The sequence below is a fragment of the Herpailurus yagouaroundi genome, unplaced genomic scaffold (assembly GCF_014898765.1).
Source record: "Herpailurus yagouaroundi ecotype Mexico unplaced genomic scaffold, PumYag 208, whole genome shotgun sequence".
Taxonomy (NCBI): Eukaryota; Metazoa; Chordata; class Mammalia; order Carnivora; family Felidae; genus Herpailurus; species Herpailurus yagouaroundi.
This window is the reverse complement of record NW_024412439.1, coordinates 9262100-9281382: the sequence shown is the minus strand read 5'-3', so window position 1 is coordinate 9281382 and position 19283 is coordinate 9262100. Positions and strand designations below refer to the sequence as shown.

At 50.0% G+C, this 19283-nt stretch overlaps 1 protein-coding gene across 3 annotated transcripts in view; it reads right to left on the bottom strand.

Annotated features, from left to right (window-relative positions):
• Positions 1 to 19283, bottom strand: part of PIK3R5 (phosphoinositide-3-kinase regulatory subunit 5) — a 59401-nt gene that overhangs the window by 21059 nt on the left and 19059 nt on the right. For all 3 annotated transcript variants that reach the window (XM_040453216.1, XM_040453218.1, XM_040453217.1), the window contains exons 2-3: positions 1989 to 2104; positions 124 to 224 (exon numbers count right to left, since the gene is read on the bottom strand). In XM_040453216.1, coding sequence (XP_040309150.1) covers positions 124 to 224; positions 1989 to 2091 — 204 coding nt within the window. In that variant the 5' untranslated portion in view covers positions 2092 to 2104. The remainder of the gene's footprint in view (positions 1 to 123; positions 225 to 1988; positions 2105 to 19283) is intronic.

Sequence of the window (19283 nt, the reverse complement as noted above, 5' to 3'; positions counted from 1 at the left end):
CTGGAACAGAAAGCCCAGGGGTTCCCAGCGCCTTTGCCAAGCCCCTCGGTGGGCCAGGCACCCCAGAACTGACACTCCGTGGGGACCTTTCCCTTGACTCTTCAGTCCCAGGCCGGCCCTCACCTCTCGAGTCTTCTGCAAGATCTGCTCCAGGAGGATAAGGAAGTGGCCCGGATCCCTGCTGACCAGCTCCTGCAGGCTCCAGCAGTTGAGACACAGCCCGGCTGGAAAGGCAGAGAGAGAGGCTGGTGTTCAGCTTACGTCTGGAGAGAAGTGGGAATCCCTAGGGGCACCCCTGGGGTATTCCTTTCTAAAGAGTCTGAGAAAGCTCTGAATCAACAGTCAACTCTCTCGTTCCTCATCAAGACACAATGACAAGCTTTTTACTCCTGCGGATAATGGCTCAAGAGACAGAGATGGGCTGGGATCCCCCTTAGGGGCCATGAGTCTGCACCCCTTGCCTCTGGAGAGCTACGGTTCTTCCACGAACCCGGCTCCCCTGGTTTCCTATAGGGGGTGCCGGAGCATGCAAGGTGCAGGGAAGGAGGGCAGAGGCAGAGGCAGAGGGCGCTGGAAGAATAAGGGGAGGAGCCACAGCAAGCCCCGCCCCAGGAAGCAAGACCAAGGCTACCACAGCCCTGGGACTTCCCAGGACCGCCTGGCCGCGGAGCCGAGGAAGGCGGAAGCTACATCCATCTACCTTTTGAAAGCTACAGTGAGCACTTGGTCATTCTGTAACTTCCCCAGACTTTCGCATTCTGTCAGGCTCTGTTTCCCCGCACTCGGCCAGGGTAAACCCCTAGAGATTAAAGGCGCTGTCCTAGCGGCCTGTGTGTGCACGCGCACACGGGCGCATGCGTGCAGTGGAGGGGAGAGGAGTAAGGGTGGAAACGGATCGACCACGAATTTCACGGAGCCCAAGCTCCGGGAGCCTTCATGTTGCAGGGGCTCCTTCTAAGGTCGGGGAGGCCCAAACGGTGTTTTCATGCGGACATCGGTTCTCAGAAAATTTGCAAAAGTCAGATCTTTTTTGTGTTCTTTTCCTTAATGATGTCGTCCCCCTACCTCAATTCTATATGCTTAGGCTTCATCAACACCTAGGTAGGAAGTGAACAGGGAGCAAATTGCCATCTACTGACCACCTAGTGTGGCCAATAGGATGCTAGGTTCTCACGTGATCTCCACTGAGTCTCCTATCCTCCCTTCAGGAAGAGGTTCCCGTGGTTGCTATTTCACGGACAAGGCAGGTGGAGTTGTGAGAGGTTCAGTGACTGGAGTGAGGTTACAGCAGCCAGTGAGAGGCAGTTTTAATACAGATCTGTTGAATTCCAAAGACAGAGGAAAGCCTCTCAAAGGTGGTGGCATTAGAGCTGAGACCTGGGTGAGAAGGAGCCAGCTACGGGCAGTTCTGAGGGAAGAGTTCCAGGCAGCAGGTGCAAAGGTCCTGAGGGAGGGAGGAACCAGGTGTGTTCAAGGAGCAGTGGATATCTATCTCATGGCGTAGTTAGCGAGGCAAGTGAGATACGAGACGTGAAAAATCTTAGAAGCATGAGAAATTATTACAGGCAGGCCCCAGTCTTCAGAGATACAATTGCCCCAGCCTGTATCTGGAAAGATCTAGAAACCAAGGGAACCATTCCGGGAAGAGCTATCTACGAAAGCCTAGCTGCTCTGTTGGAATCAGTAGTTGTATTTCTAAGCAGGTTTGATAGCTTCTTCAAGGTTGTACTTCGGCACATGGGAAGAAAGCAAGATACGGTCCCGGGAGAAGGAATATGTTACAGGAGCACAGACAAACTGCCATATACCGAGGGCCTACTCTCCATCGGGTGCTGTGCCGAGCACCAGCCCACGGGAGGTCCAGCCCACGGGAGGTCCAGGGGCTCGGAACCACAACCTGCTGGCTTCTGTGAGCTGCCAAGTGCTCACCATAGCCCCTGAGGCTTTCTCGGGCCCCGCAGACCCCACCCCTGCTCCCCCAGACCTACCTGACCAGGAGGTAGAGCAGCGGCTGAGGCTGAGGCCATGCAGGCAGCGCTCCAGGGCATGCTGGATACGGTCCTCCGTGCACGTCGTGGCCCCTGGCTGCATCCTGAGTCATCGCCTGCATGGGGGGGGGGGGGGGGGAGAGGGACAGACACCGGTCAGTCTGGAGAGCCCCAGGCTTAGGGAGCAAATGGCCCAGCAGAGCAGATGGCAGTCCACAGGCACTCCCAGCCCGGCCCGATCAGCCCTGCTGTGGCCCCAGTGCCAAGGGCGCAGTGTGGAGGCAGAGAGCCTACAGCTGTTGGAGCCCAACAGCACAGAGATGCAGGCTGCCAGGGGTGGTGAGCTGAGACGGAGGCCCGCCTGGCCCACCGGGCAGTGGCGAGCATCCCCACGAGTGCCCGGGAGCAGCCAGACCCCAGCGGGCAGGGGGACTCCTTGAGAAAAATCAGAATCTTAAAGCCACCGAGGAGGGGCTTTAAGAAAAGGTTGATTAGCAACAGATGGGGAGCCATGAGAAGCGCCAAACGCTGAGAGCCTCAGCGGGGCCAGCGCGGCTTCTTGGCTAACGTGTGGGGGCTCCTGGGGCCCTGGGAAGCCACGGCAGGTGGTTTAGCACGGTGAATAAACCCGGTTTCTGGCAGCAACAGACTCAGACTCAGAGCATGACTCTGCTGTTTAGCAGCGCACTTTAGGCAGACTTTTGTTACCTTTTCCCAACCTCAGTTTACTTCTCTGTAAAATGGGGATAACACGGCACTGACCCTGTAGGGCTGTCGGGAAGAATGCCACGGTGGATGTGCCAGGGAAGCTTTTGAGACACGAAGGCTATCCTGCTATAGCCCTGGCCACACTCACACTCTCCCGTGTTCACCGCTCTCAGGGCGGACCCCGTAGCTGGCCCGTCAGGCCAGGTCCTGGAGGGAAGCCGAGGAAGCAGAGGTCCGGCTCTGTGGAACTGGGGACGGACCAGGAAACCACAAGCAGAAGCACAGAGCTCAGAGCTGAGCTATGCAAACGAGATGCAAAACTGTGAAGTCCTAACGCGGACCCGGCTGCATGACCAGAACACTAGGTGCGTGGAGGCCCTGCGTACGCAAATAATCCCCCTACTGCCCCAGCCTGGGAGGAACCACACGCCGGCCGAAGGGAACACAGTCCCTTTGTGAGCTGTCCAGCGTCACCTCACCTCAGGGAGGTCCCCAGTGGGCCACGCATCATGGGGCTGTCTCCCTCTCTCTGCCCCTCCCCTGTTCGTGCTCTGTCTCTCTCTGTCTCAAAAATAAACAAACGTTAAAAAAAAAAAAAAAAAAAACCCAAAAGCAAGGATTGGTACTGGCATCAGGCCAAAGGGTGAGCCCACTCTGGGTCACTGGGAAGCCTCCCGGAAGGGACACTTAAACCGGATGAGGGAGCTGGGAGAGAAGTGAGGGGAAGAACATTCCAGAAAGAAGAGACAGCATCTGGGCGCAGGAAGGAGCCTGCCAAGGACTGAGACCCCGGAGCCGAGGGCCAGGTGCCACCACCTCCTGGCTGTTGAGGTAGCCGACTGAGTTCAGAAAAACTGCCACGGGTGATTCAGGACCATGGACACTGGGTGCTTCCGTTAGCAGCATCTGGAAGCCCAAAGTTGTCCCCGGGCCCTCCCAGGGCAACTTTCCCAGTCACCTTTGGGTCCTTTGTCTGCGGACTCCTCTACGGGTAGCCCAGGCAGCGGATCCACTGACACTGGGCCTGACCGGGCCGATTCCAGGCTGTCAGGCCCCTCCCTCGCCTCGGTGTGCTGGTCCCCGGCGTGGATGTGCCTCCTGGGGACGAGTACTTGTCATACACCCTCAGCCTTCTACCTTCAGCCCCACTACAACACCCCGTCCAGCTCAGAGCTCTTCAGATTCAGAGCTAACAGAACCTGCCGCAGGAGCTGGAAAATCAGGCACCTTCCAGAGGATGACTTTGGGGGCATGGCTTGCTGGCCCACAGGTCCGCAAGGGACCCTTTGCCCGAAGGATAATCTCTCCCCGTTAGCGCCAGGGTGGGTTCTTGGAGGGAGTTCAGAGGTCACCCCCCTCACGCCCTTCATTCCACAAAAGGGGAAGCTGACACCCAGAGAGGGTAAGTAAGGGGCAGCCCGGGGGGCGGGAGCCAAAGCTGGAAGAACCAATGTGGATATCAACAGACCACGGCGTCAGGCGGGACTTCTGTATTCCCGAATTGTGGGGACAAAAGTGACCCATGACCTACCTGCTCCTGTAATAAGACTCACGGTGAGCGGCGGGGACGGCGCCCAGCCACCACCTTGGGGGCCTTGCCGGGAGGGGTCCGTCCAGAACTAACACAGCTGCCTACCTGCCCCTGCCAACACGGGAAGACTGAGGACACGAGGGGCTTATCCAGCATCCCAGACGGCTCTCCTTTGTCGCCCGGGGCCAAGGGCAGAGGGGCGTTAAGAGAATCCCTTATTCAGACTGGATGCTTGCCAGGTGGAGATGTGCTGTTGTGTTCTCCTGTCACCCTACTCGGCCAGCACACCTGCTCCCTGCGAGCCCCGCCAGGGCTGAGAGAAGACGTGAGCTCCTTGGGGGTGGGGATAGGGAGGTACCAGCAACGAAAGCTGGACTTCAGCTGTTTTGTTGATCCTTGACCCTGGAGGGCTCCCACCGGGGTGAGGGCAACTTAGCGGTAAGAGGCCGATGGCTGGACCACCTTTGGGGGAGACCGGAGGGAGGGGGGATGGAGAGATGGCTGATCTGTGGCCCAGAGAAGTTAGACAACTTGCATAAGGTCACACAGTTAGGAGGTGGCAAAGCCAGGATGCGAACCCAGGGAGCCTGGCCTTGACCGCTAAAGTGCACCGCCCCCTCGGCAATGTCAGATGCCAGTCGCCAGAAGAAAAATAAACTCAATTCATGTTTCTACACCCAGAAGTGAAGATTCTGTGAATTGTAACACGATCTTGCTTTAAGAAACCTACATTCCCGGGGTCCCTGGGTGGCTTAGTTGGTTAAGCGTCCCACTTCGGCTCAGGTCATGATCTCGCGGTCTGCGGGTTCGAGCCCCGCGTCGGGCTCTGTGCCGACAGCTCGGAACCTGGAGCCTGCTTCTGATTCTGTGTCTCTGTCTCTGCCCCTCCGCCCCTCCTGCACTCACATTCTGTCTCTCTCTCAAAAGTAAATAAACATTAAAAAAAAAAAAAAAAAGAAACCTATATTTCCAGTTGCTGGGAATCTCGAGCCCACCATGTCTGTCTACACCAGCTGCTCACCCTCTGGAGAGGGGATCAGAACTCACAGAGGCACACTGTCCCTGCCCCTGCTGAACTGGGGCCAGCGATCTCTAGCCTGGAGAAGGGCCGAACCACACCAACCGGGTTTAAAGTCCCCTCCGCCCAGTCCCTGCCGCAAGGGACGGCTGGGTTGTGTCACGAGGCAGGAATGAGTCACCCTGCCCTGTTGTGTCCCACTGTGACGATGCAAACACGAGACGTAAGTGAACATTCTCGGCCAACGCTGCTTCTGCTGCACACACACCTACCCTCAGGGGTCGGCACCTCACGGGGCCCTCGCTGCACCCCTCCGACGCCTGCTGGCCCACGCCGCCTCCCTCCTCCAGGCCCCTGACACTCCCATCTCCTGGCCTCAGTGTCCCTGGCTGTTCACTGGAGGCCATCAAGGCCTTCTCCACGGGTGAGCCAGACGTCCCCAGAGGCATCTGGCAGATCTCCCGGTGTGCCTGTCTCCCTGGCACCCTGACGCCATCTAGGGCTTGCCCCACGCTGCTCTAAGAGGCAGGACTTGCCCGGGGCACTGGGTGCTGGGGGTCAAGGGAGGCGTGAGCTCGGCCCGGGGATCCTCAGCCGAGTTGCCCTGGGGGTTGACCCAGCACACGGTGGCTGGCCACCTGGACCTTCAGCACACTCATTTCCGTCCGATGAGTCAGCCGTCAGCCGTTTCTTCTGACTTGTCAGCAGAACCCCAGTGGCTTTGGGGTGGAGATTAAGAGGGAGGAAGGTGGTACCCCCTCCCTCCCCAAGGACGATGCCTCTTTGTTTCAGAGACTTGGCAGGCAAGGCCTGGCTTCCCCTGGCACCTTGCTGAGAGGAGCATCTGTTGTGAAATTCCAGCTGCTGCCAGTAAAGGGAATGTCCGCTCACCCGCCAGGGGGGGTGGTGTTGAAACCGTCAACTACCATCTCCAAGTTCCTCTTCCGAGCCGGTAAGGATGAGTCTCTACTGGGGACCCCGGAGAGGACAGAGAAGCCTGGAGTTGGGGGGGGGGTGGCCTCAGAGGGCACAGAGGAAGAACTCATCTTCACATGCTGACCTGATCCGATGACGCAAGACACAGGTCATCTTCCCTCATGTGGGGGACCTAGTCAAAGGTGCTGCCTGGGTCCAACGCTCCCGGGGCAGCCCCCACACGGGGCAGGGAGGACGGCTTCTTTTCCCGGGGGATGCCTCAAACGGAGTGGAACAGCACAGGTGGAGGGCCGACGTCTCACTGGGAGACAGGCAGGCACCTCCAGGCACTGGTGGGCACCCCACACTGCTTCCCTGGTGTTCTGGAACATTCTAGGCCCATGCTTTGAAGCCTTAGTTCCACAGGTGGGAATAAGAGAGGCACCAAGGCATGTGGTCCTGCACTGACCCCGCCCACTTCGGTCCTGGGTCTCTCCTCCCTCCCCTTCCTCTCGATCCCTGGGGTTTGACCTCCCTTCTCTAGCCCCACTCTCCTCCACGTGGCCGTTGAAGGCAGACTCGCTTCCGTGACCTAATTTTATTTTTTTAAATTTTTTTTAATGTTTATTTATTTTTGAGACAGAGAGAGACAGAGCATGAATGGGGAGGGGAGGGGCAGAGAGAGAGGGAGACACAGAATCGGAAGCAGGCTCCAGGCTCTGAGCCGTCAGCCCAGAGCCCGACGCGGGGCTCGAACTCACGGACCGCGAGATCGCGACCCGAGCCGAAGTCGGACGCTCAACTGACTGAGCCACCCAGGCGCCCCATCCGTGACCTAATTTTAAAACGTCCCGTCTCCAAAGCGGGAAGGATACACCTGAAACTAACAATCCTGGGCTAAGAAAGGGTGAAAAGGAGAGGAGAATGAGATGGGGAGGGGGGATGAGGAAGGACGATACTTCTCTGGGGGTACTTTTAGGTACCACTTTGACTCTTAGAACCAGAGCGATAGTCCACACACGCCAAATTAAATAAATAACTCTAGTCAACTAGGATTGCAAGGGGGGGGGGGCAGGTGGGGTGAAAAACACAAACAAAACAAATTAACCTGACTACATTATAAGTGAGTAACATAACTGCATTGAAAGGGTGGGGGATGAAAGAATTAAACTGAGGAACGTTGGAAAATAGTATTTTGACTGGATGCTGTAAGGCTAAAGACAAAAAGAACTATGCACATAGTTTTCTAAGTATTCCATCTGTTTGTCGTAGGGACGTGTGTTTAAAACCCTGAGACTTCTTTTATGTGTGTGCTGTGACCAAACAAATAAGTAAATCTATCATAGATAATGAGAACCAGCTTCTCACTATTGGAGAAAGAAGTTACAAATAAGGAAGGAGGGAAATCTAGGGTGAGTCAATCTTACTGGACCGGAGTTGGAGAAATCAGCATGAACTTGTGGTTTTTAATGTATTAACACAGAGATACATACAGAAGTGAAAAAGATGTGTGTATGTTTGCACTATTCGCATTACAGAGCATACATACTTACATACGGGTGTCTGGGTTAGCATCCGACTCTTGGGTTTCATCTCAGGTCATGATCTCACGATTCAGGAGATCGAGCCCCACACTGGGCTCTGTGCCGACAGCATGGAGCCTGCTTGGGATTCGCTCTCTCCCTTGCTCCCTGTCCCTTTCCCCACTCTCTCTCTCTCTCTCTCTCTCTCTCTCTCTCTCTCAAAATAAATAAATAAACATTAAAAAAAGGAAAATGCATACATATATTTTCTAACTCTGCTGAGAGAGCCAGGAAACGACATCCCAATATCAATGAGCACATCCAGTACCCAGGTCTTGGTTTCTAAATACCATTCTCCACTCAAAGGAACCAGGGCTCCTTAGAGAAATGGCCAATTCTAGGAGCAGGGCAGGAAATACACAAGATCAACCTGGCACATCTTACAGTGCCAGAATATAAGTCATTCCTTGAAAAAGGACGGGAGTGTCAGAAGGATACGGGAGCCAGCTCAAAGGAGCTTCCAACGGCCAAAGCCAGGGCAATTTGAACAACAAAATAAACAATGACAGTGTTGGATTACAATTCGTAGAATGAAATAAATACCCATGAGTGTATACTAATGTTATAAATAAGAGAATATGGAGGGGAAGGAACAGGTCCTCTTTACAAAAAAATTCCAATTAATGTGGGTAGAGGGAGAGAAACGCAAAACCACCATTAGGCAAACACCACAGTAATAACTGCCCTCAGTATGGATGCTAAAATCCGTGGATGAAAATCTGAGAGGAGACAGGATATTTGCATAGTCTCAAAGTATCTCCTCAGAGAAATTAATTGATTGCAAGGGAAAAATAATAATTTCACAGTGGAGAAACCCAGCACTGCCTTAACCTCATGATCCAAGTTAACATTATCAATAATAAGACATATAAAGATCATGCATCCCCTGATACGATGCACTGAGAGGGACATAGGTCACTTCTGTGGGATTCTTACCAAAAATGCATACACACAATCGAATCATGAGAAAAATATCATTCACAACCCAACTGAGAGAAATTCTGTAACATCACCGACTAGTACTCACCAGAATGTCAAGGTCATAAAAGATAAGGAAGCCAGAGGAACTGCCACAGATCGGAGGAAATTCAGGACACACAAAAACTAGACACAATGTGAGATCCTGGAAGGGACTCTGGAATTAAAAGACGATATTGCGGGGCCGGGGGTGGGGGTGTGTGTGGCTAAAATCCAAATGAGGTCCACAGTTTAGCGAACAGTATTGTACCAATGATCATTTCCAAGTTTTGGTAACTTCACCTTGTCATGTAAGTTGTTAACATTAGGGGAGAGGTGAAGGGTCTCCACGGTTCTAAGACCCTTTATGTAGTTACATAGCCTGACAGATCCTTTGAATATCCTTCCGGATGGTTATTCAATGCTTTGCTGTCCTTCATGATCTTGTTGGAAGTTGCTACTTCACGTGTAGTCACACGTCCTAGTCATTGGTTGGTCGGCCAGCCCTCACCCCTGACTCAATGTTCCTAAGCTGGGGTGGAGAATCTCTGGGGCTCTTGGAGGACCGAAAGTCCTCAGAGAGAATGCATTTTGATGGCAATCCAGAAGTCAGTATATTTTGGACCACCTTGACATCACCTATGAGCGAATGTTGCCATAAAAATTTGATGCCCCATTTGCATTTGTGTCTATCACCAATTTGGTGTCGCCTAAAAGGACAGGGCATGCCAGATGTGTTCTTGGGATCTACTAGAGCTCGAGGTTGAACCCAATGAGTTGATGGAAAATGTTTGGTAAAAGGAGAAAAATTTACATGATCTGAAGAGAAACCAGAAGATAAATTAATGGAAAATATTTAGAGAAGTGCCTGGCACATAATAAGTGCTCAGCAAAGGCTATCTATTAGCTATCAGCATGCTTCCCTCACACAGACAATTCTATGGCCCAATTCCAGACGGCGTTGAGATTGGGCCAAGAAACGAAACCCCCCCCCTGGATGACTCTGATGCATGGTCGGGCTTGGAAAGTAACATTTTCTGGTTTTCAAAGTCACACATATTCTAGACTATTTGACTAGGAAAGCATCCTGGGGATGAGGTGGTGCAACCTTCCCATTCTACGAACGGGAAAACAGAGGCTCTGAGCAGTGAGGAGTCTTCCTCGGATCAGGAAGTGGCAAATCTATAGCTCAAATCTGAGCCTAGAACCCAGGAGAGTCATGACGCCCTCTTGCTTCGTTGGGAATCCGCTTCCACTGCCGATCTCTGAGTGACCTCAGCTCGTTTCCTCAAGGTTATTTTTGGAATCCCTTTCTCAATTTCTTTCAGAGTTATTGTGTAGGTATCGAACTCCTTCACGTGTCAACTCTGTGCATTTAGGTTTTCTGACAATACCATTCATCTTAATCAAGATTGGAAATTTTACTAGAAAAGATTTAGGCCTAGAATTGCTATGTGATTTAAAAAATTGTTTCTGAACCTGTGATTTTAGCCCCTTTCTTAATCTAAACGGTGTAAAATCAGGTCTTAAGATACAAACCTGGATTGGATTTATTTTAAGTATTTTTATACTGTATCACCATTCTTTCAATAATCCTTTTTGGACATTTATAATAAATGTAATGACTATGAAAATAGCAGTATTTTGGGGGGGAGGCAGCAGCTTTAAGTGTGATTTACTTCAGTGCTGTTTATTTTTTTTATTTCTTTGTTTTTATATCATCTCATCTCTAGTTATGAGTTCTTTATTTTGATTCATTTCTTGTTCAGCTGGAGTACTTTGAGTAACTTCAGGATGAGTGTGTGGGTAAGGTAGTTTCTGAGACTTTAGATGTCACGGTCATTTCATTCATTCATTGAGGCTCACAATGAATTCTACCTTTGCCAATTAAAGAGGTGGCATAATTCATAATCTTTTTGCCTTCAAAGTGTTTATAAACCCCCCAAATTATTGACTGTGAAAAATGGCTAAAACAAAGAGAATTAGGTAAGGTGGTCTGGTACAAGTCAAGATAGAAATTAATATTGTTCAAGAAGATAAATAAAAAAAACAGAAACTGCATTAGGAAAAAGATCCCACCTACAGGCACAAGAAAAAAAAAGAAGAGAGAATAGGCTTTACAAATATGCAAGATTTTAATGAAATAAAACTTTGAGGGGACACAGAAGAAGGCAAATAAACGTAAATGCATACCCTGTTACGAGACGGGACGATTCAATGTCAAAGAATTACTTCGAAATGGATCAGAGCCTCAATGTAAACAGCTTAAACTGTAAAAGTCTCAGAAGAAAACAAAGGAGAATGGCCTCATCATGCTGGATATGTCAATAATTTCTTGGACATGACAACAAAACTACAAGGAATGAAATAAAAATAAAGTGGATGTACACCAAAATCTAAAACTCTGTGCATTAAAGTCAACAGAGTGAAGAGGTAAACCTAGAGAATGGGAGAAAATATTTGCAAATCATATACCTGATAAGGAGTTATCATCCAGAATATATAAAGAACTCCTACAACTAACTCAGGAACAGCAACAACAACAACCACAAAAACATTTAACAATGGACAACGGACGTGAAAAAACATTACTCCAAAGAAGACATACAAATGGCCAAGAGCGCACGAAAAGATGTTCCACATCATCAATCAACAGGGAAATGCAAATCCAAACCACAATGAGACCCCACCTCACACCCATTAAGATGGCTATTATAAACAAAACGAAACAAAATTGTGAGTGAGGAGAAATGGGGACACTGAGCCACCGTTGGCAGGGACGGGGCGGGGGGTGGGGTGGGGATGAGAAATGGTGCTGGTGATTTCTCGAAAAATTAAAAATAGAATTACCCTATGAGCAGCAATCCCACTTCTTACATATATCCGAAAGAACTGAAAGCAGAGACTTGAACAGATGTCTGTACGGCCAAGTGCACAGCGGCGAAAAGGTAGGAGTAACCCAAGCGTCCATCAACCGGTGAACGGACCCACAAAATATGGTCTAGGCCAAAATGGGAATGTTATTCAGCCTCAAAAAGGAAGGAAATCGTGCCATGTGCTCCAACGTGGATGAATCTTGAGGGCACTTGGGCTAAGTGAAATAAGCCCGTCACAAGAAGAAAACTGTACAATCCCACTCACATGAGGTGCCCAGAGTAGTGAAATTCACAGAAAGTTGAATGGCGGTTGTCGGGGGCTGGGGGAGGGGACACGGGCACGGAGCTTTAGTTCTGCAAGATGAAGCGTGCCGTGGGATATTGCACAACAAGGTGGGACGTGCTTAGCATTAGCCAACCACACACTTACGACCGGTCACGATGGTAACCTTTCCTGACGTGCATCTCCTACCACAACATTTAAAAAGGAGGAAAGGGGTAATGAACTGACGTCTTCGCAGTATTGCATAGGGAGGTCAATTCTCTCTACCTTTTCGCCTAGAGAACAGGGAGGAAGGAAAGAGGGAAAAGCGGGGAGGCAGACAGGTTGGCTATCACAGAGCAGCTGTTCTGCGTCAGAGGCCATGCTGGGCACTTCCACGTGATTGCCTAGTGTACCGGTCAAGATCACCCCATGACATAATCACAGTTATCCACGGTTTCTGCAGTTCAGGGAGAGCCGACCGTGTCTTCGCCCAAGCTCCTGTGGTCACAGTTCCTACAACCTGAGCCAGAGGTACATCGCAGGTGGCCGGACTCTCAAAGCCCACATTCTTTGCTATGCCACGTTCATAGGAAATCATCCCTATCATTTTCTAGACACTCGAGGGGCTGAGCATGTGGTTTTGCCTCTGTGTTATAATTTGAGGTTTTTTTCAGAGAAGACGTCTTGCACACAGATTGCCCGAATTCTTGCGGCCAGTGATTCATTCTCCACGGGTTAGGACTGCCCACTTCGTCTGTCCCTAGCCTACTTTTCAAGACTTAGGATTAGTGGAGGGGCGTGTAGCTAACACACGTGTCTACCACAGCAGCGGCAGGGGCGAGCAGATACTGGAAGGACTCCAGGGCCAGGAAAGGGAAAACCTGTGAAATGGTAGGTGGTGATGGAGCGTGGAGGTGTGTGCAAGGAATGGGCAGGGAACAGGGAGGGAGTAGGGCTGGAGCAGACGTGCAGGAAAAGGGAGAACCATCAAGGAAACACAGATAAGCCTTGGCTGACTTCCCAACTTTGCCCGTGACTTTCTTTACCAAGGAAAGGGCACGGAAATGCTTGGGAAGACCAAAGGTGCGGTTAAGACCAAAAGGAAATAAGAGGAGGGAAGAGAAGGAGTCTTAGCGCCTTTGGTAACACGTGTGCAGCACTAACTCTATGACAGACACTGCTCAGGGCTCGAAGCCCACGATCTCATTTATTCTGAACAATCTTGTGAAACTCTGAACTTACAAAGACGAGAAACATCCTCATGGCTATATGACTTTCCCAGGGTCGCACAACTAGCCAGTAGCATAGGCAGGACTCATTTGAACTCATTTGAACCCAGTTCTATCTGACTCCTTTCTTTTTTTTTTTTTTTTAATGTTTATTTATTTTTGAGAGAGAGAGACAGACAGACAGAGTGTGAGCAGGGGAGGGGCAGAGAGAGAGGGAGACACAGAATCCGAAGCAGGCTCCAGGCTCTGAGCTGTCAGCACAGAGCCCGACGCGGGGCTCGAACTCACAGGCTGTGAGATCGTGATCTGAGCTGAAGTCGGATGCTTAACCGACTGAGCCACCCAGGTGCCCTTATCTGACTCCTTTCTACCCAGATAATCATCTAGAAGAATACAGAGAAGAAAACAGGACGCATGATGCTGTCTTTGCATATAATAGTTAGATAATAGCAGCCGACGCTAATTGAGGGCTTACTATGTGCTGGGCGCTGTTCTAGGCTCTTTCTACGAATTGACTCATTGAATTCATATGAGGTAGATGCGTTCTTGTCCCCATTTTACGGATGAAAGGAGGAAGGGATACAGCGCTCTCTCGGCTGGCGAAGGATGCGTGGTCTTTCTTGGCATCCCCCAAGCGACTCGGCTTCTTGGCACGCTGAAGGGGACGCAAGAGATCGGCAACAAGAGAAAGACTGTCGGAGTTCGCCAAGGTATCCACTCCCAGGCTGACCTCTGGGCCCTTGGCGCCACAGACTGCTTCCATCCCGCCATCTGTCAAACGCAGAGCCTGCCTGGTTTGCCAGCAAATGCTCGCACGGTGACAAAGTGACAGATGAACAGGTAAATGGAAAAACGCAAGAGAAGGCCAATTACACGTGTCTTGGCAGCTTTCTGATTTCTCCGGGTGTGGCAAAACACGGTGGTCGTGACAAACCGCACTCGTTACGGGCTGCTCACTCTTGGCAGGATCCTTCCAGTTTGTAAGACGGAGCGAATGAACGTTTTATCGTCGGGGGCGAAAAGACTGGATGGGGCCCTGTGACTGCCTTCATCGTTGGGATAGACTCGGCACACAGTGGTCTCACCTGTTCTCTCTTCCCTTGACGATGTTTTTCTTGGCCCCCCCCCCCCCCCCCCAGGGTCCCCGGCCCCATCTTCTCTCCATTAACCCAACAGCGGGTGACTGCTCTCGGCCACTGGCACATCCACCTTCTTTAGTCTTCTTCTTCCCCTTCTTTTTAAACTCTTGCCAATTATATTAGAAGAATCTGTCACCTCCTCCCTTTCCAGCCCATTCATGAATATGGCTTATTGGCACAAGAGAAACTTCTCTCACAAGAAAAGAAATCAACAAGGTTTGTGGACGGAACTGAAATCAGAAACTCGTCCCGATACTTGGCCAGGTGTGGTTTTTACAACTTTTTATGAAACAGACACTGATTTCGAGAGTCCCAGTGAGCTGAGTCTAGAACTCTCTAGGACTCTAAGAGGCTATTTACTGACATTACAGCAGCAGGCACAGATACAGCCTTTAACTAGTCTCTTTTTTTTATGTTTATTTCTGAGACAGAGAGACAGAGCATGCGTGGGGGAGGGGCAGAGAGAGAGGGAAACACAGAATCTGAAGCAGGTTCCGGGCTCCGAGCTGTCAGCACAGAGCCCGATGCGGGGCTCGAACCCATGAACTGTGAGATCATGACCTGAGCCGAAGTCGGTCGCTCAACCGACTGAGCCACCCGAGCGCCCCAAGTCTTTCTCTAGTCTTACTAAATACGCTCACGAAGACACAGGAAAAGGAAGACATATACACACAGCCCACACTGAAAACCAATATTTAATACGGTTTAATATGGTCTGGCACTGTGTCCAATTCAGATGGAAATGGATTGGGAAAACCCAGGCTTCAGCTCTGGCCAAAATCTCTATGGAAAGTGGGCAGGGCTTGTATCATGGCTAATTAAAGTTTGCCCCCCGCCTCCACCAAGTGGATATGACCCCCTTCTGGAGGCTTGAATGCCTTCTGTCTTCTCCATTAATGAAGACTGGTGGGTCATGTTCGCTGACATGGGGAAGTGTGGACAGGAGACAATTTGGGAGGAGAAAACCAGAGTCCCACTTTGCCCATGTAATATCACATTTTGAGCATCCAGGGTTAAGAGGTGGGTCCACGAAGGATTAGCAAAAGGACGCTGGGAAGGTGAGACCCATGGAACCATGAAATAAGAGAATATGATGTCAAGAAACTCAAGAGTGGTTCAAACAGGGAGAGCACAATACGGCTGCAACATTCATAAAATCAGGACCGAAAAGTGGCCCCTGGACTTGGTGACATGGAGGTCTTGGCGACCTAGAATAAATACTGGGAGGGCAGGAAGACCCAAAGGAATAGGATGAGGAGAGAAAAGGAGGTGAGAGAGAGCCGACTCCTTTGAGAAGCTTTGCTTGGCTGAGTTTTAGGAGATGCCCCAGTATCCTTCGGTGAAGTTCTTTTATTTTTTATTTACCTAGCACAAATTCCTTTCTGCCAAATGTGACCAAAAGGACACTAAGATGCTTCCAATGATGAGTCTTAACGTCCTGTATCTACATATAAAAAAAAATGAGATAGGGTTACCTGCCAAAGTGTTAACAGAGGTTATCTCTGAGGGGCAAGAGAGGTATCATTGTTTACTTTTTTCGAAAAACATTTTTATGATAACACATTGTTTTTAGACATTATTTTTTTTTTCAACGTTTATTTATTTTTGGGACAGAGAGAGAGACAGAGCATGAACGGGGGAGGGGCAGAGAGAGAGGGAGACACAGAATCGGAAACAGGCTCCAGGCTCTGAGCCATCAGCCCAGAGCCCGACGCGGGGCTCGAACTCCCGGACCGCGAGATGGTGACCTGGCTGAAGTCGGACGCCCAACCGACTGCGCCACCCAGGCACCCCTAGACATTATTTTTTAATCACACAAAGAGTAGGTGTTAAGTATATGAAAACAAAAAGACAGTGGTTCCGGCAAAGTAGAGTAGATGTTCCTCCTGCTAAGTAAAGCTACAAACTCTGGATATTATATACAAAATTAATATTCGAGACCCTGAAAGCAGAGAGAAGGGAGATGAGCTAAGGACCTTGAGAAAAAGAAGGGACATGGTGGTGGGTGCCCCGGGTCTTCTTGTTGCCTCCTGTATCCCAGCCTTGGACTCGAAGAACCCACAACCCGGAAACACCAATGGGTACAGACAGAAAAAGCCCCAAGGAGAGCCCGCTCTTTCCAGCCAAAGGACCAGGAGAGGGGCAGCCTGGAAAGACACAAAACTTTTAGATGATAACCATTCTGCTTCCACCAAACATGACAGGAAGAAGTGTGGCACCATAGCCAGGCTCTAACGAGGTGCCCCACTCCTGCCTCAACCACCAGTGGTGTCTGAGAGAGCCAGCCCTTTAATCTTCTCTGCCATCACAACCCCGCCTACGACCCCACAGTGTCAGTGAGGACCACCAGGGGTCCTGGACTTCCTGCCCCAGCAGACAGTCAAGAGTGCCCCCTCCACTCCCTTGGCTGGGGTGGTGTCGGAGGAAGCCCGGTGGGAGAGCCAGGACTTTCGCTGCTGCCCAGGGGGATGAGGTCACTTCCTCCACCCCATGGCGTCCATGGAGCAACGGGGCTCTCTCGCGCCTCCCAGGCAGGGAGATGTCAATGGCTTCCAGAATTCCCACTCCACCCAGCGGTAACAAGGGCGCCTCTTTTTGTCAATGGAAGCTGCGAGCAGAAACTTACGTCCTCACCTGGTAATGATGAGGCAGCACTCCCCGCTTTGAGGGAAGTGTTAGAGGAAGCCAGCAAAAACAGAGGTTTAAATGAGATCCAGAGCCTCATAACTCTCATAATACCCACAGTGCCAGGTTTCAGTGGAAAACAACTTGTCATACCAACAACAAGGAATGAAATGAAACGGATTACGTAAACCGAGTGAAAAAAAGGCAATCGGCAGGTGCCAACGCTAAACCCACAGATGTTAAAATTATCTGACAAAGACTTTAAAAAAACCTTTTTTTAACATTTATTTATTTTTGAGAGAGACACAGACAGGGCATGAGCAGGGGAGGGGCAGAGAGAGAGGGAGTCACAGGATCCGAAGCAGGCTCCAGGCTCCGAGCGGTCAGCACAGAGCTCGACGCGGGGCTCGAACTCACGAGCCACAAGATCATGACCTGAGCCGAAGTCGGACGCTCAACCGACTGAGCCACCCAGGCGTCCCAGCTGACAAAGATTTTAAAGCAGCTTTGTTAAAAATACTTCGATGGAAGGCGCATATGCACCCCAATGTTTATAACAGTACTATCGACAATAGCCAAAGTATGGAAAGAGCCCAAATGTCCATCGATGGATGAATGGATAAAGAAGGTGTGGTATAAATAAACGATGGAGTATTACTCGGCAATCAAAAAGAAGGAAATCTTGCCATTTGCAACTACGTGGATGGAACTGGAGGGCCTTATGCTAAGTGAAATTAGTCAGAGAAAGACAAAAATCATATGACTTCACTCATATGAGGACTTCAAGAGACAAAACAGATGACCATAAGGGAAGGGAAACAAAAATAATATAAAAATAGGGAGGGGGACAAAACATAAGAGACTCTTTTTTTTTTTTTTAATTTTTTTTTCAACGTTTTTTATTTATTTTTGTGACAGAGAGAGACAGAGCATGAACGGGGGAGGGGCAGAGAGAGAGGGAGACACAGAATCGGAAACAGGCCCCAGGCTCTGAGCCATCAACCCAGAGCCCGACGCGGGGCTCGAACCCACGGACCGCGAGATCGTGACCTGGCTGAAGTCGGACGCTTAACCAACTGCGCCACCCAGGCACCCCGATAAGAGATGGAGAATAAACACAGAGTTACTGGAGGGGTTGTGGAGGGGGGAATGAGCTAAATGAGGGAGGGACATTAAGGAATCTACTCCTGAAATCATTGTTGCGCCATATGCTAACTAACTTGGATGTAAATTAAAAAAAATAAATTTAAAAGAAATTAAAAATAATTAAAAATAATAAAAAATACTTCAATGGACAATTATGAACAAATAAAAAGGAAGAACGTCTTGGCAAAGGAATAGAAGATATGAATACACAGTCATGGAAGTTCTAGAACTTTTGAAAGACAGAATAACTGAAATAAAATCCTCAGCGGATGGGCTCCACAGCAGGTGGAGGGGACAGAGGAAAAAAATCAATGAACTTGAGTCCAGAACAGTAACATTACCCAACCCGAACAACAGAGAGAAAACCAGCGAGAGAAAAATGAACAGAGAGCCTCAGGGACCTATGGTCTAACATGCATGTCGTCTGGAGTCCCAGTGGCAGAGGGCAGAGATGGGAAAGTACCCAAATGGCAGAAAACTTGCAAATTTGGCAAAATACATAAAACTACAGATTCGAGGGGCGCCTGGGTGGCTCAGTCGGTTAAGCGTCTGACTTCGGCTCAGGTCATGATCTCACGGCCCGTGAGTTCGAGCCCCGTGTCGGCTTCTGTGCTGACAGCTCAGGGCCTGGAGCCTGCTTCGGATTCTGGGTCTCCCTCTCTCTCTGCCTCTCCCCTGCTCATGCTCTGTCTCTCTCTGTCTCAAAAATAAATAAAAACATTTTTAAAAAATTAAAAAAAAAAAAACAAATCTACAGATTCGAGAAGCCATGTGAACCCTAAACAGGATAAGGCCAAGAAATACGCACCAAAACACATCATAGTCAAGCTTCTGGAATCTAGAGACAAGGAAAAAAGTCTTGAAAGCAACAAGAGAGGAATAGCATTTTCCCTGAGAGGGAAAACATTCAAATCACAGTAGATTTCTCGTCAGAAGTCATGAGAGCCAAAAGGAACGAAACATTTTTTAAGTGCACAACAAATGGCCAATCCGGAACCCCACATCCAGAGAAAATAGGTTTCAGGAATGAAAAAGAAATGAAGACAACTGGCATATTTACCCTAAAAGAATGGCTGATGGAAATTCTCTCAACAGAAAGAATATGATTTAATAGAAAAAAGAGGGGGCTTCTGGGTGGCTCAGTCGCTTCAGCGTCTGACTTCGGCTCAGGTCATGATCTCGTGGTTTGTGGATTCGAGCCCCACGTCGGACTCCGTGCTGACAGCTCGGAGTCTGGAGCTTCGGATTCTGGGTCTCCCTCTCTCTCTGCCCCTCCCTGACTCACAGTCTTTGTCTCTCTCTC